The 24,968-nt window shown below is 34.2% G+C and overlaps 1 protein-coding gene and 1 long non-coding RNA gene across 6 annotated transcripts in view; one reads left to right on the top strand and one right to left on the bottom strand.

The window, feature by feature from the left end:
• Positions 1–24,968, bottom strand: part of LOC141379398 (uncharacterized) — a 74,003-nt gene that overhangs the window by 19,524 nt on the left and 29,511 nt on the right. The window contains exon 3 of one of the 2 annotated variants that reach the window (XR_015518826.1): positions 17,136–17,187. The exons of the other annotated variant lie outside the window; for it this stretch is intronic. This is a non-coding gene — a long non-coding RNA (uncharacterized LOC141379398). The remainder of the gene's footprint in view (positions 1–17,135; positions 17,188–24,968) is intronic. 2 annotated transcript variants of the gene reach the window in all.
• itpkb (inositol-trisphosphate 3-kinase B) overlaps positions 1–24,968 on the top strand; it is a 64,414-nt gene that overhangs the window by 22,105 nt on the left and 17,341 nt on the right. For all 4 annotated transcript variants that reach the window (XR_015518710.1, XR_015518711.1, XM_087298524.1 and 1 more), the window contains exon 3: positions 24,768–24,867. Coding sequence is in view for 2 of the 4 variants with exons in the window: in XM_087298524.1 (XP_087154650.1) it covers positions 24,768–24,867 (100 nt within the window). In the remaining 2 variants the exon portion in view is untranslated. The remainder of the gene's footprint in view (positions 1–24,767; positions 24,868–24,968) is intronic.

Raw genomic sequence — 24,968 nt, 5'->3', positions numbered from 1 at the left:
ATATTTGACGAGATATTTTTCAAGAAACTTCTATACAGCTTAAAATGACATTTAAAGGCTTACCTAGGTTAATTAGGTTAACTAGGCTGGCTAGGGTAATTAGGCAAGATGTTGTATAATAAGATGGTTTGTTCTGTAGACTATTGAAAAAATATATAGCTTAAAGGGGCTAATAATTTTGACCTTAAAATGGTTTTTAAATATTAAAAACGGCTTTTATTTTAGCCAAAATAAAACAAGTAAGACTTTCTCTAGAAGAAATAATATTACCAGACATACTGTGAAAATTTCCTTGCTTAAACATAATTTGGGTATTTTTAAAAAGGAAAAAAAAAATCAAAAGGGGTGCCAATAATTTGGATTTCAACTGTATATAACATAAATCCTGATGTAAAATCTAAAATCCTGTTAAACCTTCTTTTTATGACTTTAAACTGAAACTAATAAACTGAAAATATGTTTAGGAGTTGTTTTACTCTTCTTTCTTTTTCCAATACACTAAGTAAAAAAAAAACAATATCAGAGTGGCACAGATCATGATACAGCAGACAAAACCTGGGGTCAGTGCTGTTTTGCTTTAGGCAAGATGCATTATCTTCGAGTGAGTATTTGTACATATTTGAGGGTCAAATGACAGCATCAAATGACAGTCAAATGATGATAGTCACTTCAAATTAAGTGAAGCACAAAACTTTTCGTACAGAAGAAGGAAAGACATTTAAGATTAGCATCCATTTCTTGAAAATCCCGAGATACAAGTTTCCATAGGCAAGTCAGGCACATGCATGTATAAACTGCATCAGGCATGAAAATCATGAAAACACGAGTCGAGAAATTAGAAAAAGCTACACTAAGGCTAGACAATAAAGGTGAATGTAAATATATATATATATATTTATCACCACAATTCTACAGTTGATTGATAACATTATTTGCAAATATTTTGTGCATTAGACGTTTTCTAAAATGTTAGGTTTAAATATGCACACAAGGCATTATTTAATTAAATATGTGATAATTTGCTTACAATTACAAAAATCTGAACATTGGATGAAGTCTATCTATAGATTTATCAATAGATAGATGTACGATTATAGTCTAAGGAATAATCATGGTTTTACGGTTATCACGTTATTATGCATTCATTAATGTCAAAACACTAGTAGTTTAGAAAATCGTAAGAAAACTCTTTATATTTTAAAATATTATTTATTGCTGCTCAATGATCAATTAATACTACACAAAAAATAAAAAAAAACCCAAACAATAGTTAATTTCTCTTTGGACCTAAAATTAAGTGAAAAAAAGTTTTTGGCATTTAAACATAATTTATAATTTTACACTAAAAATAAATGACAGGTCGGTGCCAGTGGTGTAGTGGTTAGTGCGTCAACACATGCACTCCGGTGCTCACGGCGACCCGAGTTCAATTGGTCTTTTGCCGATCCTTCCCCTCTCTCTCTCTGCCCCCCACGCTTTCCTGTTAATTCTCTCTACTTTCCTAACCAATAAAGATGAAAACCCCGAAAAAATATTTTTAAAAAATTAAATAAATGACAATGAATAAATAAATAAACAAACAAATAAATAAAAACACTATTTGTCTAATGTAAATCTAAGCTACATATTAGTATTTCCCTTTTAAAGAGAACAAATATAGTCAAAGGCTGCTGAACCTCTGTTTGAAAGGCATTTTTGATCAACTATATTACAAAATTTTTTTTGTACTTTGTACTTCAAAGTAAAAATGTGTATATTCTATGCAAAGTATGAAGCTGATTGTTCCAGCTCTTGTCACGTGATTTTTCAACTAGAGGTGCCTGGAAAGCGCGAGAGCGTGCAGGTCTCTCTCAATATGCGTGCACAAGCAGCGTGCCTCCATTGGAAATAACAAACTTGCTTATGCTAAAAGATGCGATATGTGAACGGCCCTCAGTTAATAGCTTCAGCCATAGTTAATCCAGTTTGCGTGAGTATTAGCCTCGGTGTACAAGCTCGGAACTTTAAACTAGCGCACAGTTGGCATAACTTTATTTAGTTGCAGCAGTTTTGTTCTGTGCAGAAACGTGGTGTTGAGAAGCCTCTACGATTTATTAACCGTGGCGAATTAAAGTGCGGTTATTAGTGAAATCGGTTAATCATTGCATCCCTAACAGATATACAGACAGACATTCATTCATTTTCTTTTTGCCTTAGTCCCTATATTAATCACGAGTCGCCACAACGGAATGAACCGCCAACTTATCCAACATATGCTTTACGCAGCGGACGCCCTTCCAGCTGCAACCCATCAATGGGAAACACCTATACACACTTATTCACACACATACACTACTGACAATTTAGCTTACCCAATTCACCTATACAGCATGTTTTTGTGACTTGTGGGGGAAACCGGACCACCGGAGAAAACCCACATGAACACGGGGAGAACATGCAAACTCCATGAAAGGCCAACTTACCCAGCCGAGGCTTGAACCAGTGACCTTTTTGCTGTGAGGTGATCATGCTACCCACTGCACCACCATATACATCTAAATACAGCTTATTCAAAATATCAAGAAAGAATTATTTTGCATAAATTCCTCTTTGACAGTTGTGAACTAGAATCATTATACCATTTAGTGTAACTCCTGCCCTCTTAAAAGCACATCATAGCTGTTCCAAAAACTGCTCCTTTACCTTTCATCAGTGATGGCGAGAAAAAGACCTCATATTAAACTGCTGTTTTACTGCACCCTCATGTACACAAAGCTGCTCTAAGACTCTGAGCAGAGAGCTGCATCACTCCTTTGAGGACTGTTGGAATAAAATCCTGTATCTCCTTGTTTGAAGCTGACGTATGGAGGAGGTGTGAGTCTGCTGTGCAAGTGAGAATTTACACAACATACTGTAATAGCTCTGTTCCAAAAAATAGTCATAGAGCCTGAGCCACATTATACTGTTTAATTAGGGAGCTGCCTATGTAGAAAGCATACTAATTGTCATTGAACACCATACAGAAACAGATTAAACTTCATACACAGATATGCAGCAACCAGAGAAATAGTGGTTAAGTTAATGATGCGATAGGCATAAAAGCACTATAGTTTTAATTAAAATAATAATTATTTTCACAGTTTTATATAAAGTGTAAATGAATAGTTTGTAATACCAATATTTATTATTTTATACATTTAATATGTTAGATTTAATAAGTTACATATAAATAGAATAAATAGAATATGTTTATGTATTAAAAGCTTTTAAATATTATTATATATAATAATTATATATTTTTTTATTAAATTAATATTTTTAACAAAGCTTTTTAAATGATTTTTATGAGGCTGCCATCTTCACAAATACAGGAAATATTGTCTTAAATAAGGCTAAAAGAAATTAGATTTTAATAATATATTTATAAAAATTAATTAATCTCGTTTATAACACAATGTTCAGTGCTGAAAACACTAGTCGATGTGCTTCTGCCTTTGCCGTTATTTGCTCGCTGAAGTTTTGTGTATTGCTTTGTGACAAGTTGACAGTTTTTACAGGTTTACTAGTGTGATTCATTTGAGAAGTTTATTTATAAACTAATTTCGAGAGGATCACGTGCTTATGATTGACACGGCTGGCCCCGAGTTAAGCTAATGTACGATCCACCAATCAGGTGATTCCTAACTTAGTATAAATAACCAAAGCATCTTACCTTAGTCATCTTCATCTTAAAAAATCCCCCTTTCCACCCCCTCTCCTCCTCTTTTTCCTCTATAGGACAGCACGGCGGCCCAGTGGCTAGCTCTGTTGCCTCACAGCAAGAATGCCTCGGGTCTCTACCTGGCCAGTTCGCATTTTTGTGCAGAGTTAATGTTATCCTTGTGCTTGTGTGTGTGTTTTCCCCGGGTCCTCCGGTTTCCTCCCACAGTCCAAAACACGAGACATAAGTAAATTGACTAAACGAAATCAGCACCATAGTCAAATTCGACCAGGGGGCAGGAGCAAACCCTCATAGCAATCCTTAAGCAGCAGGAGCTAACTAGCAAGTAAATAAATAATAAATAAATAAATAAAGCAAATAATAACGCAAACTAGCTTTATTACCAATCATCAGCTAAGTGTGAACTCTTGAAACAGCATTTAATTGAAACGTTTAACTTCAGTTGGCTTTTTTTGTAGCTCAGCAATAAAACAAAGAAATTAAGAGTTGCGTTAAAATCAGAATAACGATCTCTGTCAAAGGAATTTGCCCCAGTCACCCTCCCATCATTCTCGCTCTCTTTTCAGATGGTATGGTGGGCCACACCAAAGTTTACAATGGGCCAACTTTGACCTGCACGCCCTAGTTTGGGCATCTACGGTATATATAATTGAATAAAAAAGAAAAATATAGAAATTCTTACAAAACAAAAGCTAATAACAATTACAAAAAACTGCTAAATTACTCAAACTTTAATTAAAACAAAAACAGAAAATACTAAAAGTATAAATTCTTGAATGTTTGACTTATTCTTGACTCATTTTAAAAACACATTGCAAAGATGGCATGTTTAATAATTTGCCTTATTGTGAACTTTCAGTGAAAATGTGTGTCACGAATGCCTATATTAACCCTCCACACTCCTGTGGTCAATAGTGACCGTCTAGCCTCCAGAAAATAAGCCCAATCTCTGGTAAGATGTGGAAAATACTGAGTCTTAGAGCCTTTAGAGTGTGCTTTCCTGTCTCTCAGAGAGGTTCCTCTCGAGGGGTTAAAGTCACTTCCTCCCTCAGAGCTCAGTGGAAACTTTTACAACACCCGCGAGGTCAAGGAGACGCTGTAAAGAGCGGCATCCCTTTCCTCACTCTCGATATAGCTCAGCCTGGCCTTATCAGAACAATGGCACGACCCAATGCTGCCCTCGCGATACGCCGCTGCCGCATCCGCTCCCGAATGAACAAAACCCCAGCTATTGATAGAGGATTCATACAATAGAAGAGCTGGAGAAATGAGTCATGAAGAGCAGCGGTCACATTTCAACGGGACACTTCATTTACCCCACATTCCGAAGGCACAATGTAAAAAAATGCAGGGTTCCACACAATTCATTTATGATGTCCCGATTAAATCGATTAAGTTAACTTAAAATAATTAAGTAGATCGAGCATTAAAAAAAGCCAGAATTCTGTTGTTTAACCTCATTTTATAGAAGTAGTTTGAACAAGCAGCAAAAATAATTTAGGGAAATGGATAGTTCACCCAAAATGTGAATTCCGTCATCATTTATACTCACCCTTACTTCTTTCAAACCTTTATGAGTTTCTTTCTTTTGTTAAACAATGAAGATATAAAAAAATGGAAACCTGTAACCATTGACTTCCACAGAATTTCTTTTTCGTATGGAAGTCAATGGTTACAGTGTTTTAGCTTTCTTCAAAATATCTGCTTTATTGTTTTAGGGTATCTGCGGGGTCTTAAAAAGTCTTACAATGTGTTACATTTCAAAAACAAAACTTTAGGCCTTACAAAGTCTTTAATTCACGTGTTGAAGGTTTAATATCATTTTAAACAGGTCATAAATTTCCTATGTCCATGTAAAGCTACCCAATCGGATTAACACCCATCCAATCACTAACATTCCATTTCATCAATAAAAGTTTTAACACAAGTTTATTTATTAACTCTATTTACCAATATGGTTTAATTATCTTCCTTACAATAACATTTGTTTTTCATGGTTATTTAAATGCTTTAACTGGGCCATTAGAAAAAATCCTTAGTGTTTAGCCTTTTGTAAGTCTGAAATTTCTTACATAATGATCTTAAAAAGGTCAAATTTGACCTGTAGAAACCAATATGGTGGCTCAGTGATTAGCACTGTTGCATTAAAGCTAGCAGGTCACTGGTTTGAGTCCCGAGTGGGTCAGTTGGCATTTCTGTGTGTCGTTTGCATGTGTGCGTGGGTTTCCTCCGGTTAAACAAAATTGGCCAAAGTGAATGAGTGCATGTGTGAATGTGAATGATGAATAGTTGGCAGTTCATTCCACTGTGGTGACCCCTAATTAATAAAGGACTAAGCCAAGTTCTCTTCCTGTACGTTTGGGTTTCCTTCAGGTGCTCCGGTTTCCCCCACAGTCCAAAGACATGCAATATAGGTGAACTGAATAAACTAAATTGACTGTAGTGTATGAGTGTTAGTGTGAATGAGTGTATGGGTGTTTTCCAATACTGGGTTGTGGCTGGAAGTGCATCTGCTTTGTAAAAAATTAGCTGAATAAGTTGGTGGTTCAATTTGCTGTGGCAACCTCTGATAAATAAGGTACTAAGCCGAAGGAAAATAAATAAATGTTTGACAGAAGAAAAACGTATAGGTTGGAATCAATTGAGAAATAATGAGTACATTTTAATTTTTATGTCACTTCAAAATATTAGTTTGCCCAAAAATGTAATTTCTGTCAATAATTACTCATACTCATGTTGTTCCAATCACCTGAGACATCTTCACAACACAAATGAAGATATCAGGGTGTATACAGGAGTCATTGAGGCATGGAGTCTTTCCAAACATTTTAAGACCTTCTCATCAGTTTAACTTATGTCAATGGCGCTACAGTAACTTACATTTACTATATATTTATTGTAAGACAGCTGAACTACTGTAAATAGTATTAGTTCAGAGTTAGATGAATAAAAAGGGACAATTTGTAATCATTCCTTCTGTTTTTGTTAAGTACACATGGCTTGACTTTTTATTTTGCCCCAAACAAAGTTATATAAAGTAAATCAGTACCTGTAAAGGGTATTGCGCTATGATGCAGTAGTTAGTAAGTGCAGAGATGACAACTAATCCAGCAGAATGCCATAAATAAATTCATAACAATTCATGTACACAATGATTAAATCCTCTTAATATATCTAAAATCTCAATATATATATATATGATCAAAAAATGGCCTTGCATGTTTTGACTACATATTTAAAATAAGTTGAAACAACACAAATTTTATGACAACTTAATTGTTTTATGTTCAATCCACTTAAATTTGTAAAAACAATTAGTTACTTTTAATCAATTTGTGTTTGGAACCCAGCATTTTTTACAGTGTTTATAATGAAAACACACATATATAATGAAAACAAGATATAAAATGTAATACCTTGAAAAATGATGTTTCAGACTATAATTTTTTAATGCCTTAATTTTCTCGAAATTGAATTGAAACATTTAATCAAAATTTCTCGAAATTGAATTGAAAAGGACCATGCAGACACCCTGGATATTTTAAATGAAATCACAGAGCTCTCTAAACCTCCATAGACAGGAGTGGTCCTATTCCAGAAGTCCAGAAAAGCAAACAAATCATTGTCAAAACATTTCTGTAACCATTCGTCACACTGTATGTTTTAATGGACAATAATATATTTAAAATAACACAATAAAGGGTATACATAATGTAAACTAGGGTTTTTGGTTATCAAATTAAGATGTGGAGTATTCCTACTTTAGTAGCATTATCAAAGTGCAGTATAGAGATGTATACACACTCCTACAGTTGTGTAAGACTTTTTGCAACAAGATACCCTCACAGCACAGCAATGATAAACCGTTTGATGGCAAGCAAAAAAACATGGCTTTGAGCAAGTTTGCACATATTAAAGATAAAGGGCTCTATTTTAATGATCTAGGCGAAGTCTAAAGCACCAGGCGCAAAAGCATTAACGGCGTGTCTAAATCCACTTTTGCTATTTTAAGGACGGAAAAATACGCTCTGTGCTGCGACGCATGGTCTAACAGGGTTAAGCTTATTCTCTTAATGAGTTATGGGTGTGTTTTGAGAATAAATCACGCCATAGCACATTTGCTATACATGGCAGACTTTGTAAGTGGAAAAACTGAACGCTTCACTAGTGATAAAACAGTTTAACAGAGCATCTGCAGCGAGTGGCTAAAGAATGAGCCTCCTCCAATGGGCCTTTACTTTCACTCTCCCTCTTTCATGGAGTAAAGAAACGTGTGTTTAATAAACTGAGTTATATCCAAAAGTTATATCCAAACACACATGCTGTGCCCCATATGATCAAAAACCTGACAGGTGGACAAATCTAAGCTTGATTTTAATAAAACAAATATAAATATGCATATAATAAATAATATGCGACGCTGTGGCGCAGTAGGTAGTGCTGTCGCCTCACAGCAAGAAGTTTGCTGGTTCGAGCCTCGGCTGGGTCAGTTGGCGTTTCTGTGTGGAGTTTGCATGCTCTCCCCGGGTTCTCGTGGGTTTCCTCTAGGTGCCCCCGTTTCCCCCACAGTCCAAAGACATGCAGTACAGGTGAATTTGGGAGGCTAAATTGTCCGTATTGTATGAGAGTGATTGTGTGTGTATGGATTTCCCAGAGATGGGATGCAGCTGGAAGGGCATCTGCTGCGTAAAACCTGCTGGATAAGTTGGCGGTTCGTTCCACTGTGGCGACCCTGGATTAATAAAAGGACTAAGTTGAAAAGAAAATTAATGAATAAATAATAAATAACACTGCTAATAATAATAATATTATACAAAAGCAAATAGTGATGAATTAACTAAATAAACACCAGACCCCCCACCCCCCTCCCCCATATAATATATATTTTTATATTTTACTCCTTTAACTCTTTTTCATTTGTAAAGATATTTCTGTATTGCTGTACATCCTGTGTGTATTAAGCAATGTATAAGCGTGGCGCACAAGTAACGCGCTCTGCACTGGACAATGCGCCCTAACACACCTGCTTTCTAGACCGAAAAACCCATGAGTCCACAAAGTGGCGCAAGTGGATTTGCTATTTAAACAACATGGCGAAAAATGGAAAAATAAGATTTCTTGAAAATAGCAACGCGTCGGGGCAAACAGGTCTTGCGCCTTATTGTGCTGGGTGTATGATAGGTCTCAAAATATTTAACAGCACTTGAATCTTTCATATAATGAAAATGCATGCAAAATGTATATAAAGTATACAATAATTAAGACAAACTGTATGTTTCCCTAGACCACAAAACCTACCAAAAAATGTATCGCTCACAGATATACTTCTGACAATAGCCGAAAATAAATCATGTAATTCAAAATTGACGATTTTTCTTTTATGCCATTAGAATATTTTGTAAACATTGCTTTATTATCAAAACATTGATTAGTAACGTGCATTGCAGAGAATCTAATTTGGACATTTTTAAACCCAAAATGTGTAACCTTTTCAAATAGCTTTATCTCAACCTAATATTGTCCTATCCTGACTATTTCCTAAAACTTACAATTATGACCAGGGTCACATACTGTATGTAAAATTCTGGAAGGAGTGTCAAATGGGGTTGTTTAGAAACAAAATGTTGTGTGCCATTACTGTAACATGTAATTAAACAGCTTAATTTAAATAATAATATTTTCTTCTTTAGAATAAAGTTTGCATCTAAATCTAGACCAGGGGATTGGTAAGCTGATATTATGAGTTATTGAGTTATTATTATATGAGATATTGAGTTATCAACTTATTGTGATGCATGTAAACCTGCTGTGGATTTCAAGAAATAGATTTTTTTCTTGTAATATTATGCCTGGCCTTTGCTTTGATTGTTGATGCTTACAGAGTAGCAACCTGTGGTCTTCAGCAAAAATAAGCATGTCTTGTCTTCTAGTGCTGCACGCAAACACTCATGTGTGTCTGGTGGTTCCCAGTGTGCACTGCTGTCGGAAACTTTTGTGGTTTTGAGATGATATTGCACGTATCATCATAGGGGAGGCCGCTAACCTTTAGTTCTCCTTTTGACCTGGATGTGTGTATATGTGAAATGTAATACTATTAAAGATGACAGTTTTCATTCTACAAACTGCTGAAAGTATGTTTTTAATATTCAAGGGGTTTATTTCTAAAAACAAATTATGAAATGAGGAAATGAGCTGCAAATAGATTTAGAATATCATTTTTAAAAAGCACCGCAAAACATCACTCCTATCAGGGTGAAAAGCTTGTTTGTTTACATGCCGCAAATACTTTCCACTTAAAAATGAAAGAATGAAAGAATCAGAATTTGAAGTATTCACTAAGTGAAATGATTCACATTCATACACTTGAGTTAATTCAAATTAAAACAAAAATATGGTCATGATAAATAAATATAGAACTAAAACTTTTCTTAAGTGATTTGCTCCCTTCATTCAAAAGATTCTAGGCTGATTCTAGGCCTGTCTAGACAAGTTGTCTGCACTTGTGTCGATAATTACTCAAAGTCAATATTTTCAATCGACTTTTTTCATTATACCTTAGATTTTAAATGTTGAACTATTTCCTCCACAACTGTAGTAAATTATACTTTAACACAATCATCATATAGACTGCATTTATGATATGTTCATGATGCTCGCCATGCTTTTTCATCAATGCTCAGTTCGCATTGATTGTAATTTCACAAACGGTTGACCAAAAGGGATCAGTGTTTGACAGGTTTTTCCCTTTTTTAGGTGAAGTAATGCTGTAAGTATTTCTCCAACCACAAACCAAGTTATGCAAATGTGTTTTTGCATGCAAACGTGGGACCCTGCCTAATCTGAATGCAAGTAACAAGGTCTAGAGAGTCTAGTTTACCAGCCGTGATTTGACATTTTGTATGCAACTTTTGTAGAGTTAGTGATTTCATAAAAATGAATGGTACTTAAATGGTAAAATAATGACTGATGAAACTGTTTAAAGCATATCATGTGATGGGTAAAATGGTTTCAAACTTATCTGAAAGTTTACAAGAATAATTTATAACAACATGAGGTAAATAAATGTTATTTGCCATTGTTATTTTAGTATTACAGAGTAACTTCTGTTTTCTTATTTACTTTAATATTGTTATTACTTTATTTACTACTATTATTTATTTCTTTTTATTTACTATTATTATTTTTTTAATTGATATTTAGATTTTTAAAAACTATTTGGACAAGTTTTAATAATTTTGCTTTGAATTTTTGAAAATTTTAATGTACAGTTGTAGCCAAAATGATTTAACCCCCTGAATTATTAGCCTCCCTGTTTATTTTTTTCCCCACAATTTCTGTTTAACGGAGAGAAGACTTTCAACACATTTCTAAACATAATAGTTTTAATAAATATAATAATAAATAAACTCATTTCTAATAACTGATTTATTTTATCTTTGCCATGATGACAGTAAATAATATTCAACTAGATATGTTTTAAGACACTTCTATACAGCTTAAAGTGACATTCAAAGGCTTAACTACTGTAGGTTAATTAGGTTAACTATGCAGGTTAGGGTATAGGCTAGTTATCGATTACGATGGTTTGTTCTGTAGACTAGCAAAAAATATATAGCTTAAAGGGGCTAATAATTATGACCTTAAAATGTTTTTAAAAAAATTAAAAGTTGCTTTTATTCTTGCTGAAATAAAACAAAAAAGACTTTCTTTGGAAGAAAAAATATTATTAGACATACTATGAAAATTTCCTTGCTCTGTTAAACATTATTTGGGAAACATAAAAAAAAATTCAAAGGGGGGGGGGGCTAATAATTCTGACTTCAACATTTTTATATAAATTTTTATGATTTCTTTTGTTTAGCTTTTAATTTTAATTAAAAAAATTGCAAGCTTAGTTGTAAGTTTAGTTTTAAATGTATTTATTTACTTGGCAACTAGCTCACAGAAAGTTTTTCAAGTAACACAAGTTATTTTAGTTTTATGGTTTTACAGTAGTTTGCTTAAGAATGCTAACCTTAGATTGTTACAGTATGCAAATGTGTTTTTTCATGCAAATATGGGACCCTGCCTATTCTTAATGTAAGTTACAAGGTCTAGAGAGGCTTGTTTACCGGCTGTGTTTTGACATTTTGTATCCAACTTTTGTGTGAAACTGTTTAAGGTGTTTTCTGTGATGGGTAAAATGGTTTCAAACTTATCTGTAAGTTTAAAGGAATAATTTGCCTCATGATTGGATTGTGAAGTTCTTTGGGTGTATGGCCATACACAATAAATGTGCTATATACACAAACACACATACATACAACAGAATACATACGACAATATGAGATACATTCATACAATTCCAAAAAAGATTTCAAATCAAAATCCAAAATGGAACCTGTCTGAGACAAAGTATTCAATGTGTAAATGTAAAACGCTTCACTCTGCAATAAAAGTCTATCAATATCCCCACCCCTTCTTGGAACCTTCACATGTTCAATGCCAATATATTATAATGTCGAAAGGCTTTGTTTCAATGCATTAAAATAAACAGTGACAGAATTTCCTACATCATTTAATCATGTTTTACTTCTGTGTTCAGCAATTCGTGTTTTAAACACTGTGTTGTTTTACCGATATAAACTAAACAACCTTTGAGAATCCAAGATGTTCGCACATTTCTGTTTCTTGTTATATTTTAAGTAATACAAGCTATTTTAGTTTTATAACAAACTACAGCAGTACTCTGTTAGATTACAAACTCTTAAACCTGAAATGAAAGACATACTTTGCTAATGTCTCATCTTCGGTCTACAAGAGTCCCAGGAATATTTCATTTATCATCAGGTTTCTGGAAAAAGGAAGTCGGTTTCTCACAAATCACCTTGGTAAATGTCAAAACAAGGTGCTGACCTCATCTCAGTCTAAAACACCACTGAGACGGTCATCTGAATGTTTAAATAAGTAAAGGACCGACGCGCTTGACTAGCACTCTGCAGACCCATTATAGATACACCCACACACAAAACCCAGTTAGTCAGAAACAAACATTACTCTTTCGTTTACCGAAACCATTTATTTAAAACAATTTTTAAAGAGATATTTCACACAAAAGGGGTGACATGGTGGCTCAGGGGTTAGCACGATTGTCTTACACCAAGAAAGTCCCTGATTTGAGCCCAGCCTGAGCCTGAATGCGAAGTGTTTTCAACCCTGTGTTCAACCCTTGATGAATATGTTTGCTGCTTGTTTAAACTACTTATTTATAATGAGCTTAATCAAAACTATTAAGAGTTTTTGTGGGACAACTTAATTGTTTTATGTTCAATCAACTTAAATTTGTAAAAACAATTAAGTTAACTTTATCAATTTGTGTTGAGACATCATGAAGATGGGTTTTACAGCGTTGATAAATACAGTAAAATAAGCTGAAGGAAACTGAGTTACTTCAAACAAGAACCTAACTTTGCCCTCTGGCCAAGAGGTAGGTAGAAGATCTTTCGCTAAATATGTGGTCCTTGAAATAAAAAGCGAGTGAGTGGCACTTTTTGAGAGTTAAAAAACATACAGGCAAAACAAAATTAATACCCATTTCACCTTTTGCATAGCCCTATTCATACTATGAGCAACACACAGAAACAAGTGACCATCCATTTCACTGGAGAGCGAGTGACTTCTGGCGATGTCCAGCTACATAAGTTGCTTATAATCATTAGCCCTCGTTATTTTTTTCCCCCAACTTCTGTTTAACAGACAGAAGTTTTATTAACTAATTTCTAATAACGGATTTATTTTATCTTTGTCTTAAAAAATATCTAGTAAAATATTATTTACTGTCATCATGGGACTTCTATTGACCTTATTCTAAAATGCGGAAGTGCGCCTGTTTTCGCGATTGTCTTAGAACTTCCGTTTCAGTCGCCTATGGGAGAAATGACAAGGAATAATAAACGTCAAAAAACGGTCAAACTAGTTGCTCTACAAACAAATGTTTGCATGACTATACAGACCAAATAGAATAATATAACAAGGAAATATCAGTTTGCAATATCAAACAGCGAAACTAGCAGTTTTTAATGTCTAAAAATGAATGGAAGTGAATGAGACCGGAAGTCTCGTGCCAAAAAGATTCAAATGGCAGCGCCCACTCGTCTGCGGAGAATAAGGTCAATACAGCTTAATGTGAAATTTTAAAGGCTTAACTAGGTTAATTAGGTAAACTAGGCAGGTTAGGATAATTAGGTTATTGTATAACGATGGTTTGTTCTGTAGATTATAGAAAAAATATATTTAAAGGTGCTAATAATTTTGACCTTAAAATTTAAAAAAAAATTTAAAACTGCTTTTATTCTAGCCGAAATAAAACAAATGAGACATTCTCTAGGAGAAAAAATATTATCAGACATACTGTGAGTATTTCCTTGCTCTGTTAAACATCATTTGGGAAATATTTAAAAAAGAAAAAAAAATCAAAGGGGGGCTAATCATTCTGACTTCAACTGCAACTACTAGACAGTGAATTATAGTGAGTACTGTACATCGAATATTTAAATTATCCACATGCATGCCTCTACATATTTACTAAACAGTTTGGATGATATTTATCATGCAGCTCTCATTTCTTAATTAATGCTTTTTTACATACTTATTACAATTCTAAAAATAGGTTGGTTTTCTTTAAATTGAAGAAATCAGATATGTTATTATACACTTTTAAGCCATTATTGGGCGTTCTGCCGAATTACATTACCATTCTTTTTCCTGCGCGTAGTAGAAATTATCACTAGTTGGTAAATTTGCATTTTAGATTGAGAAATGGTTGTGAAATAAACAAAATTGATTACAGTCTGTAATGAGTGGACCATGTTGCTGTTTAGGGTAGTTTAGATTTTTGGTTATCTATTTGTTTGGCTGTTTATAATGTTTAATGGGCATTTATGTTGATTTGGCTATTTTTAAAGGTTATTTTCTCAGTGTATTGGATGAGACATTCCTTGTCAAATAAAGAATAGAAGAATGGGCTTTCAGATACAACCTTTGGAATAAAATCCTTTATAGTAGTTATATAAGCTCTTCCCTTTGCTGTTTCAAACTCTCTGAATTCCAGGTGAGTTTGTAGAAGACAACATTTGCATTGCTCGTGGCCCTTGCAGGCATGCCAGGGAGTTTTAATGCGGTCTCTGCACATTGAGCTTGGTCTACCAGTGTATTTGCATGAGCCAATTGTGCTTTTGAATGCTTTGTATGGAAACAAATGAGAAATTCGCATCACCCTGCACTTTCCTTCACTCGAATTCCAGTGTACGTTGCGATTGCACACAGGCACACTTGCGCATGGTCTTGCCGATATTTACCATGTCATCTTTCATTACGCACATCTGGAATTTCATCGTTCCTGTGTTCGTTTTTTTTGCCACGTCAGCCATCCTGGTGGTCAAAACATTACAGGTAATAGATTCTGGTTTGCTTCGTTTTCTACGTATAGTTAGACTGCAAAATAGTATTCTAGTTTAGTTATTAAATATTTAACTTGATTTTTCTGTTAGCTACCAATATAAATGTAGAACTTTTAAATTAGGTTAAAAAAACAAATCCGTAAGAATTTATGGTAAAAAAAAAAAAAACTGGCAGCTGTGGTTGCCAGAGTTTTTCCCTTAAAAATATGGTAGATACCACAAATTAAATTTCAACAGTACTGTATTTCATTCCTTTGTAGTTTTGTACAACAATGATTTGAAGTACTAACATCTACACATCATACACTACATTTGTTACACAGACTAAATCACAGCCATACACATGTGGAACTGAGAAAGTCATATAATAAACCAGTAATCATTTAACTTTTTTCACAAGCAGAGGAAAATACTAATATATAGAAGGTATAGAAAGCACATAATAACTGATAAATAAAAACTGAGAAGTACCATAGTAATGTTAACAAAAAATATAAAATTTTTGTAAAAAGTGTCATGCAGGGAATTTTGAGAAAGTCAATTTACTGTTATTTACCGTATATATTAGGGAAACTGATTGTTAACCAGGCTACAGTTTTTTTATAAAGTTTCTGTGGCCATTTTTACAGTATATGTTTTACCCCAATAAATCTTTAACAAGAAGCATGTTCAATTGGCAAAAAGCCATAGAAATCCAGCTTTTAGCTGTTTGGATGTGTGCTTTTAAAATCTGAAAGGTCAATATATGGTACACTTTGAGAAAGTAAGATGTGAAAGAAAATAACATTCTATGTGATGTAGATCTGTTGTTTTATACCAGGGGTTCTTAATCTTGGTCTTGGAGGCCCAAGAGATTTTAGCTCCAACCTCAATCAGACACACCTTGGCTAACTAATGTTTAGAGGCAAGTGGGAGCAAAAATCTGCAGGACACCGGACCTCCAGGACCGAGTTTGAGAACCCCTGCTTTATAATATAATTTTGACCTGACCGCGTCTCTCTGAACGACTCCTATATTATCCTGCAAGCTTTCCAGCTGTTTTGTTTTCCCACATCCTGAACATTTCCATCAGTGCAGAAATGTCTCTCAGATTCACTTTGTCTTTCCACTAAACTTTCATTTGTGTAGTCGAGGATCGTGGTATTCAGATAATCGTGTGGTATTCAGATCTGAATGTCTGGTAAACACGACCCGTCCATCAATCTTAATGTTTTTAAGTGCTTACAGCAGTGGCCAAAACCACACGACACCATTAGCATCTGTTTCACCTCAGATACTGCAGAATGAACCAGAACCTCTGCTTGCTGTTTTCTTTAACAGGTTCGACCTCCATCACATTCAGTAACATTAGTTCTGTTGGGAAAAAAGGTCATTTTTTGGAAATCATCTGTGTCTACTTTACTCTATTTTGTTCTTTACACTAAAGTATAATAAAAGTATCATGATAATAATGTTGTTGTATATTATATGTAATTGTATGCATCAGCATTATTATAACCATAACTATGAAACTGACAGAAAACAGTAATAATAATAAAAAATGGCAGAAAAGATATACTATTATTATTAATTATTATCATTATTTAAATGTATCCATCATTAAACCTTTTTCATTTTCATGATAAAGTTTATTTATAAACCAATTTTTGACATTAAAGTTGCAAATGCATGTTATAAGCAACTCAAAATCAGTCAAGTCAAGTTTGCGCAAACTTTTGTTGCTCAGAGAGTTGCTCAGGGACACTGAAAACACTGTTATCATGTGCTGATCACATGGAAAGTTTTTTTGATTTGACAATCGCACAAAATCATAACACATTCTCACAAGCTGTTCACTTTGTGAGTTTTAAAAGGTTAGTTCATCCAAAAACGGTTAAAAATACTTTGAAAAATGTTAATATAATCACACACCATCATGTTGTTTCATTTCCCTGAGACCCTTGATCATCTTTTAAACAAAAATTAAGATATTTTAGATGACATCAAAGAGCCTCTACTCATTTTATACAGCAACAGTCCCCAGACGTTGAACTAAAAATTCCATGTGCACTGAAAAAAGGAATTTGTTGTTTGCTCTAACTGCTTACTTAAAATGAACTGAAATAGCACAACTCTTCTGTTTTTTAAGACTACTTAATTGTTTTATGTTCAATCCAATTAAATTTGTAAAAACTAATAGCTTAACTTAATACCTTTTTGTTGACCCAACACAAATCGATAGTTTGGACCCCAGCAATATTAGCAGTGTGACTTCAGTGGTTCAACTGTAATCATTCAAAACTCCAAGAACACTTTTGTGAAACAAAAAACTACAAATACAACTTTGTTCGCCTTTTCTTCCTCGTCAGGTCAGGGTACGTGTTTATTATGCACCATTAAAGTCAGCAACGCAAAATGATCACAGTAAACTTGCACCCGGCAAACAAAGTAATTTTTACAGTTTTATTTGGGGAAAAAGAGTTTTCAAAGCTTCGTATAATTACAGTTCAACCCCTGAAGTCAACGTTGGACAAGGTTTTTGGTGCCTTTTCTGGACTTCTTGGGACTGTATATGGATTATCAAAGGCTCTTGGATTCCAATTTTCAACATTTATGGATAGTTTATCATTTATGTCAGATTTAGGTCAGAGAGCTCTCGTATTTCATAATAATAATAATAATGATGATATTAGTGGTCTCTCATTATTTGCAAGGGTTGCGTTCTAAAAATAACCTGTAATAGACAAATTCCACGAAATAGTCAGCTTAATTTTTTTACAATTATTATAGATGTTTTAAGGCAGCAAACTACCTCATTACACACTTTATAAATTTTTTCTCATACATGTATTAACATTTTCACACATTTCTCTCTTGTTTAAACTCACTCAAAGTTCAATCCTTCATAGAAAAATATGTCCAGTATTATAAAACAAAACCAAAGTTCGAAGTTTAAAGGCCTAAACATTTATTTGAGAAGATTTATTAATTCCATAATGGCGCCCTACAGCCACGTAACTTCTACCTTTAGCACGTCAAGAAGTCCAACTTTTTGTGTGTTGGTTAGCATCTTCCTTAGCCTTTTAGGTGCTACTGCAGGTGTTTTTGACAGTGCAGAATGTTTCATCGACATTGTGGAGTTTATTGGGAAAAAAACTTGCAAACAAAGTAGAGCACTTCAGAGTCACACTGCTAGCAATCGAAGATTTATGTAAATTTGTGCAGGCTGAACACATTCTGTACTGCACAGGAGACAAAGAACGGAGGAGATTGACTGATAATGGTTTACAGCCAATCAGGATGCAGAACACAAAGCGCTCATCAAGGCGTAGAACACAATGCGCTGTAGAAAAAAAGCATGTCAAATTGCTCTAAATAATCAGCGAAACAGCAAGGGAAAGGTGAAGTACATTCTAGCGATGGACCACTGTATATATATTTTTAAAACTCAATTCATTTTTTCTGAAACTCAAAGCACTACAAAAGCAGACAGAATAAAACATGCAATAAGATAAATAATAAATAAAATAATAAACTATTATTAAAAAAAACGATTATGAATTTTATGGCAAATTACAAGAGAAAAAGACAAAAACAAATATGTTTTAAAAAGTATAGATTATATGCGCTTAAGATGATACTTTAAAAAACAACAACTTACCGACAAGTAAAAAAGTAAATAATAATGTGGCTTAACAAAAACTAAAATCTGTATGTAACTTAGGAAAGAAAAAGAATCAATTTGCCTGGAACAAAGACTCCAACAAGGACATGGTCTATATTTGACAATATAACATGTTCTTAGATTTATTTCCTAAATGGGTCCCAGATTTGCCTAAACTGGTTAGATGAACCAATCTAATTTTTTCGAACTTCAGGAAGAAGATGACATCACAGATCCACTGTTTTGGGGTTGGAGGTTTCTGATCCTTCCAACTAAGCAATATAGTCATTTGAATTTGGCTTGGAGCACAATAAAAGCTACGCAATCAGATTGTCTCTTTGTAAGATTATATGACATGGGATAAATCCCAAAAATGACAATCAGTGGGCAAGGGGAGATAAATAAACCCCCAAAACAGATATAGTTTTAAAAATAGTGTCTCTTTAAAGCTTTATATAAGACCAAAACATATGTACATTAGTGGCTGGCGTGGAATTACAGCGTTTACAAGCAGGATCTATATGCTGAAAGTGCTTTGAGAGCTTGAGGTTTGTCCAGTGTACACAATTTCCATGTCTCGCACTGAATTCTGTATAAGACATCATCTGAAATTTGCAAATCCCAGCTCGTCCTTCCACAGATTTTAATTGGGGAGGGAATGTATCAATTGGTGCCATCATTTTACAGTAGAATGATGATATAATCCCTTTCCAAGTTGTGGGCCTCTCCAGTAAATTATCAAATGTGAAGCTAGGAGATGATAACAGAAACTGAAGAAACATTTTACGCAAAAAATTGCCAATTTGGAGATAATGGAAAAAGCCAATATTTGGAATATTAAACTTTTCACATACCTGCTGAAATAAAGAGAAAACTCCCTCATAGTAAATAATAAATTACAAGCACATTAGAATGATTAAGAATCTAAAAATCAACCTTTAAAAAGGAGTTTTAATTCATCTAAAACAGTGGTTCTCAAACTGTGGTACGTGTACCACTAGTGGTACGCAGGCTTCCTTCTAGTGGTACGCGGAAGAAGGAAATATGTCATGTACATGCAACACACATTTCAAAATCTATCTAAAATGACGTATATAATATTCCATATATGACATATAGCCTATATTTCTGAGGTAATCTGCCACGTTTTTTAACTGTGCAGAGTTGTAGCTGCTGTACTGGGCCTACTACGCTACTGTATTTCAATACTGCTAATTTTGGTGGTACTTGGAGAGACTATTTTTTTTCTGAGCTGGCACTTGATGAAAAAAGTTTAAGAACCACTGATCTAAAATATGGTCGTTTGCTTTCCAAAGATGAATGGAAGTCTAAAGGGATTAGAAATGAGTAATCAATAACAGAACTTTAATTTTTGGGCGAACCAACCATTTAATGTTAGTCTGTTTAGCTGCATATGTATAGATTAAAAGCGTATACAATTAAACATGCAAATTCTTGTTATGACTGTTTGGCCGTTTATATAAGGTTTCATACTGAAGCTACACACTCTCACAGCTACAGTATTATTAACATCAGCAGCCCTTGACTTTCTCAAGCAATGGCTGTGACCTGTGGATCATTTAGTTTCCACAATGCACTCTAGAGACAATCCCAGTAGAGGGAGGACGAGGGACAAAAAAGGGGGCATAACACATCAGCGTTTACAGACACTCCACCGCTCTTTAACAGCATCTTAAGGGAGAGAGGAAAGGTTTTTGTCCACTGGAGCAGAACAGGACAACCTTCATGTGACAGATAAAACTCATGCTGCTCGCAGATGATGATTCATACCTTTTATGGACCTCTTTCTAGACTAAATTAAATCAGACCTCCACAGGGAGTAATGTCTAGCTTACAGAAATAGTTCAGCCAAAAATGAGACTTCAAAAACATGTTTGATTCAACATAAAATACCTTACTTTTGTTATATGTGAATATGGACTGGCGTGTCAAGCTCAAAAATAACAGAAAGGCTACAAAGTTGTCATAAATGTGATCCATGTTGTTCAAATAAGAGCTTTGCATATGAAATAGACTAAATATGTTCAGTAAAAATCTTGACGTTCCCTATAGTTCTTCTTTGCATGAGAGAATAATTGAAATCCAGTCTGTAAACACATTCTGTTTAACGTTCATTTAGGCAAATATTTTCAATGAATCTTTGATTGCCATACTTCAGCAACATGGATTGAATGAACTGTTCACAAGTCAAACTGATTGAGTAGCCAGGATTGATTCACTGATCATGGTCATAGTCATGAAAAGCAGAACACGCGTATTTATTACATAATTATTTTGATATTTCGACAAATAATACATGGATATCAGCCACATAATGAGTGATTATGTGTGTATTCCAGTACTGGTTGCAACTGCAAGGGCATTCACTTTGTAAAAAACATATGCTGGATAGGTTTGTGGTTCATTCCACTGTGGCGACCCTTAATGAATACAGGAACTAAGTCGGAGGAAAATGAATGAATGGATTATGTGTGTATGTTGTGGTTTTGGTGGTTTACAAGGACAGAATTTTTATAGTGAAACAGATACAGATAGCATAGTTGTACTCTATTAAGGTGATTTAAGAGAACATGCCATATGTCCTCATAATTCAAAACAGTTAATAATCATACTTTATGGGGTCTTTATGGGTTAAAATTTGTCATGGGTTTCCTGTGAGGGTTAGATTTAGGAGTAGGGGTGCGTATGGGCTATATAATAATAAGTTTTTACAGTATAAGTACGTTATACGCAAGGAGAGTTCTTGTAAACCATCAGTACAAAAATGTGTTTTATATAATTTCTATGTAATTTATTAAATTAAGCAAGTTAAAAGTTTACTAGAGTCGATGCTAATAGCCTTGAGGTGCTCATGGTGACCCAAGTTCGATTCTCGGCTCAAAGTTTATAGCTGATCCTGTTCTTCTCTCTGGTCCCTACACTTTTCTGTCTCAACTCCTATGTAATAATGGAAAATAATAATTTAAAAAAGGACCAAGTTTGGACACCCCTGCCTTAAAGGGATCTTTTCATCTTTGTCTTTTTTACTCTTATTTACTCGTTGATTTGTAAAATTGCTGATTTTTTTTCTTTTTCAGAGGATATGTTTATTTTTAATTAATTTTATTTTATTTTTTTTGAGGGTATGATGGGAAAATAAGTAAACTGACAGTCTGTAATTTTACTTATTCTGTATTTTATATTACTATGTATGGTCTTGTTTAATACCAATAATAATAATAATAATAATTTACAAAGTTTACTATAAGAAAAGTGTTTATAGGTGTATGAAGGCTTTAAAAAATTTAGAAACTAAATTATCACATGGCCTCAGAAAACTTGTCATTTCGGAGCTTGACAATCCTAGCCTTCATTTAATGGTTGGAAAGCACATAACGTTAACTAACCTTCAATTAGTTTATATTATGGTTGCACAGTTTACCAATACTATGGCAGTATCATGATACTATGGCTCCAAAATACTGTGGTTTGTAATAGGTAGTATCGTCTTTTATGATTTACCTACAATAGATGTTGCATGTGAAAAAGTCCCTAAAATGCTCACAGGTTTGTGCGACAATAGAGCATTTTATTTTATTAGCCTGTGAAACCCTTTAAGGTTTCAAAACGTTGTAGAATTTGCACCTTATGGTAGCCTATTGCACATTTTCTAATGCTTCAGTTCAAACACACATCTGAATTGATTCATTTCTGTTCCTGTAATGATTTAGTAGCAACAACAACCATGACAATCTCTTTAAAAGAACCACTCACAAAGTGAGATTTTGAATAATTTTGGATTGTTACCTGATAAGACTGAAAAAAAAAATAGATGAAAAACCCAAAATAGCAACAGGAAACATTGAAAAAATTTTTGACCACTTCAAATAGCCTAATTTTGTAAGAAAAAAAATCTCTTTTTGTAACAAATTTCATTTGGTATAATTTGTATCTTTATTTTAATGTATTTTTGTTGGTCAGTTATCTACAAAATAAACAAAAAGAATAAATACATTTTAACTGAAGTGACAGGCAAATAATACTTTTTGGCCCTAAGGGAATTATGAATTACATTCAAGTAGGCCTAATATACCATAACATAGAGTATTTCTGACTATTTTCTTTATAATTTGAGTTATAAGTTACAGTATCGTAATACTACTTAGTATCATAATACTTTAGCTGGAATAGTGTCATAAGATTAATTAATTAAATCACGACAAACCTAGTTTATATATTTTTTTACTATTGTTTAGTCAAAAAGCATGAAAAATGCACTTTGTGGCTTGTGTTTGTTGGCCAGACGGGTTTTCTAGATTTGTGCTTATAGCGTGACTCCCCCTTGGAGAGCTGGCTCAAAACCTGCCTCTGCTGGGGGAGAAGGAGAGAGGCTTCCCTGGTCACCCGAGGAAACCCCTCGTCCATCACTGTGAGCCAGTGAAGAATGTGTTTACCATGCCAGATCTCAGTCAAGGACATTTAGTGAAGTGGAATAACAGTGTAATGGCTCAACAGAGCAGCACCTCCTGCACTGGAAAACAGCCTGCTTTCTGCTGTATGACCAAATAGAGAAAGAAGATTCTGAGGTGCCTCCTGGTGAAAATTCTGCAAGATTCCCTACTCATTTGCAGGGGTTTTAGTGAATCTGAATGTACAATATGTTGGTGTGAATATAAATCTCTGACATAGAGCTCTTTACTGTGCTGTGTAAACAATGATATCAGCGCTGACTGCTGTAGGAGTGCCAGCAAACGTATGGAAATACATGCAAAAGACTTGTTTGTTTATTCTACCCCGCATATTGTGTGCTGGTTTGGTTTTGTTGTAGGGAAATTAGCCCCAACTGCCAAATACCATTATATAAGTAATTACTCATCTTCCTCCAGACACTTATACATATATATATATATATATATATATATATATATGCTTGAGCATAGCATATATATATCCATATGCTTAAACACACAAAAGTCAATCCAGAAAAATGTAATGTAATGGTGTATATACAGAGAATAAATTCTGCTACTGATGAGATTTCTTCCAAATTTGAAATACAAATGCTGTCATGTCAGCTGATTCAAATGTTATCGCTTGATTGAATGGGCGTTATCAGTGGTTATCAGCTGATAAATATGGGCCAGTAGGGGCCTTCTGCGCCCACTAGGCTCAAAAGGCTGTAATAACCCATCAACATGGTTAATTAGCTACAGTATAGATCACATGCGGCTGTGGCTAGAAGTTGGTAAGAACTATTTATCCCTTTGGAAAGTCTAACTCAAGTCTAAGACTCTAAAAGTTTAACACACCAAAGTCTAACTTTTATTTAGACAGGTTATTTAGTTTACAAATTATTATTGCATTATTATTATTATTATTACTATTATTATTATACATTAAATTACATGCATAATAATAATAAAAAGCTTTAACAGCATTCTTGCTCTTTGAAAACAATCTTTACTAGGGATGCTCCGATCAGGATTTTTGGAGCCGATACTGAGTACCGATTCTGATGCTTCAAGCTTTACATAACTTTAACATTGCAAAGCACATTTTCCCAGTTTGATATTTAAGTAGAGATCTTGCCTTACCTAAGAGAATAAATGAAGGATGTTGCATATAATCCTTTAAACACGTCTCTAATAATCATTTACTGTGGACATGTAGTCAGAAGCAGCTTTACAGATAATAATAGATTAAACAGATGAACATTTGGTAAGAAAAATGACTAATAATAATGCAATTTGGAAACATTGAAAATGATGGAGGAAGAATGCAACATGTGTCAACAAAGAAAACAATTGGAGCGGATGTTTGATGCACAAGAAGTTAAAATGGATCTTCCTCTGCTTGGAAACCCGTAAACGAACACTTGCGGTTCATGTGATCTCTGGCCGATCGATTGGACCTAATCTTTACATCGCTTGCATCTAAAGCATTAATAATTTAAAGTCATCTTGCTTGCTTTTTTGTCTCCAAACAGCATAAATCATGGAAGAAGATCAAGAACATGGTGCACTGGTCCCCATTTGTGATGTCCTTCAAGAAGAAGTATCCTTGGATCCAGCTGGCTGGCCACGCAGGTACAGCCACAATAGATTCAATTCAATTTTACTTGTATTGCACTTTTCACAATAATCATCATTCCAATGCAGCCCTACAAAAGGTGCATGCTATTACATTA

Source organism: Danio rerio, chromosome 20 (genome assembly GCF_052040795.2).
Source record: "Danio rerio strain M-AB ecotype USA chromosome 20, GRCz13ab, whole genome shotgun sequence".
In the NCBI taxonomy this organism is placed as follows: Eukaryota; Metazoa; Chordata; class Actinopteri; order Cypriniformes; family Danionidae; genus Danio; species Danio rerio.
The sequence above is the reverse complement of the archived record's forward strand: the minus strand, read 5'-3'. Positions and strand labels throughout refer to the sequence as shown.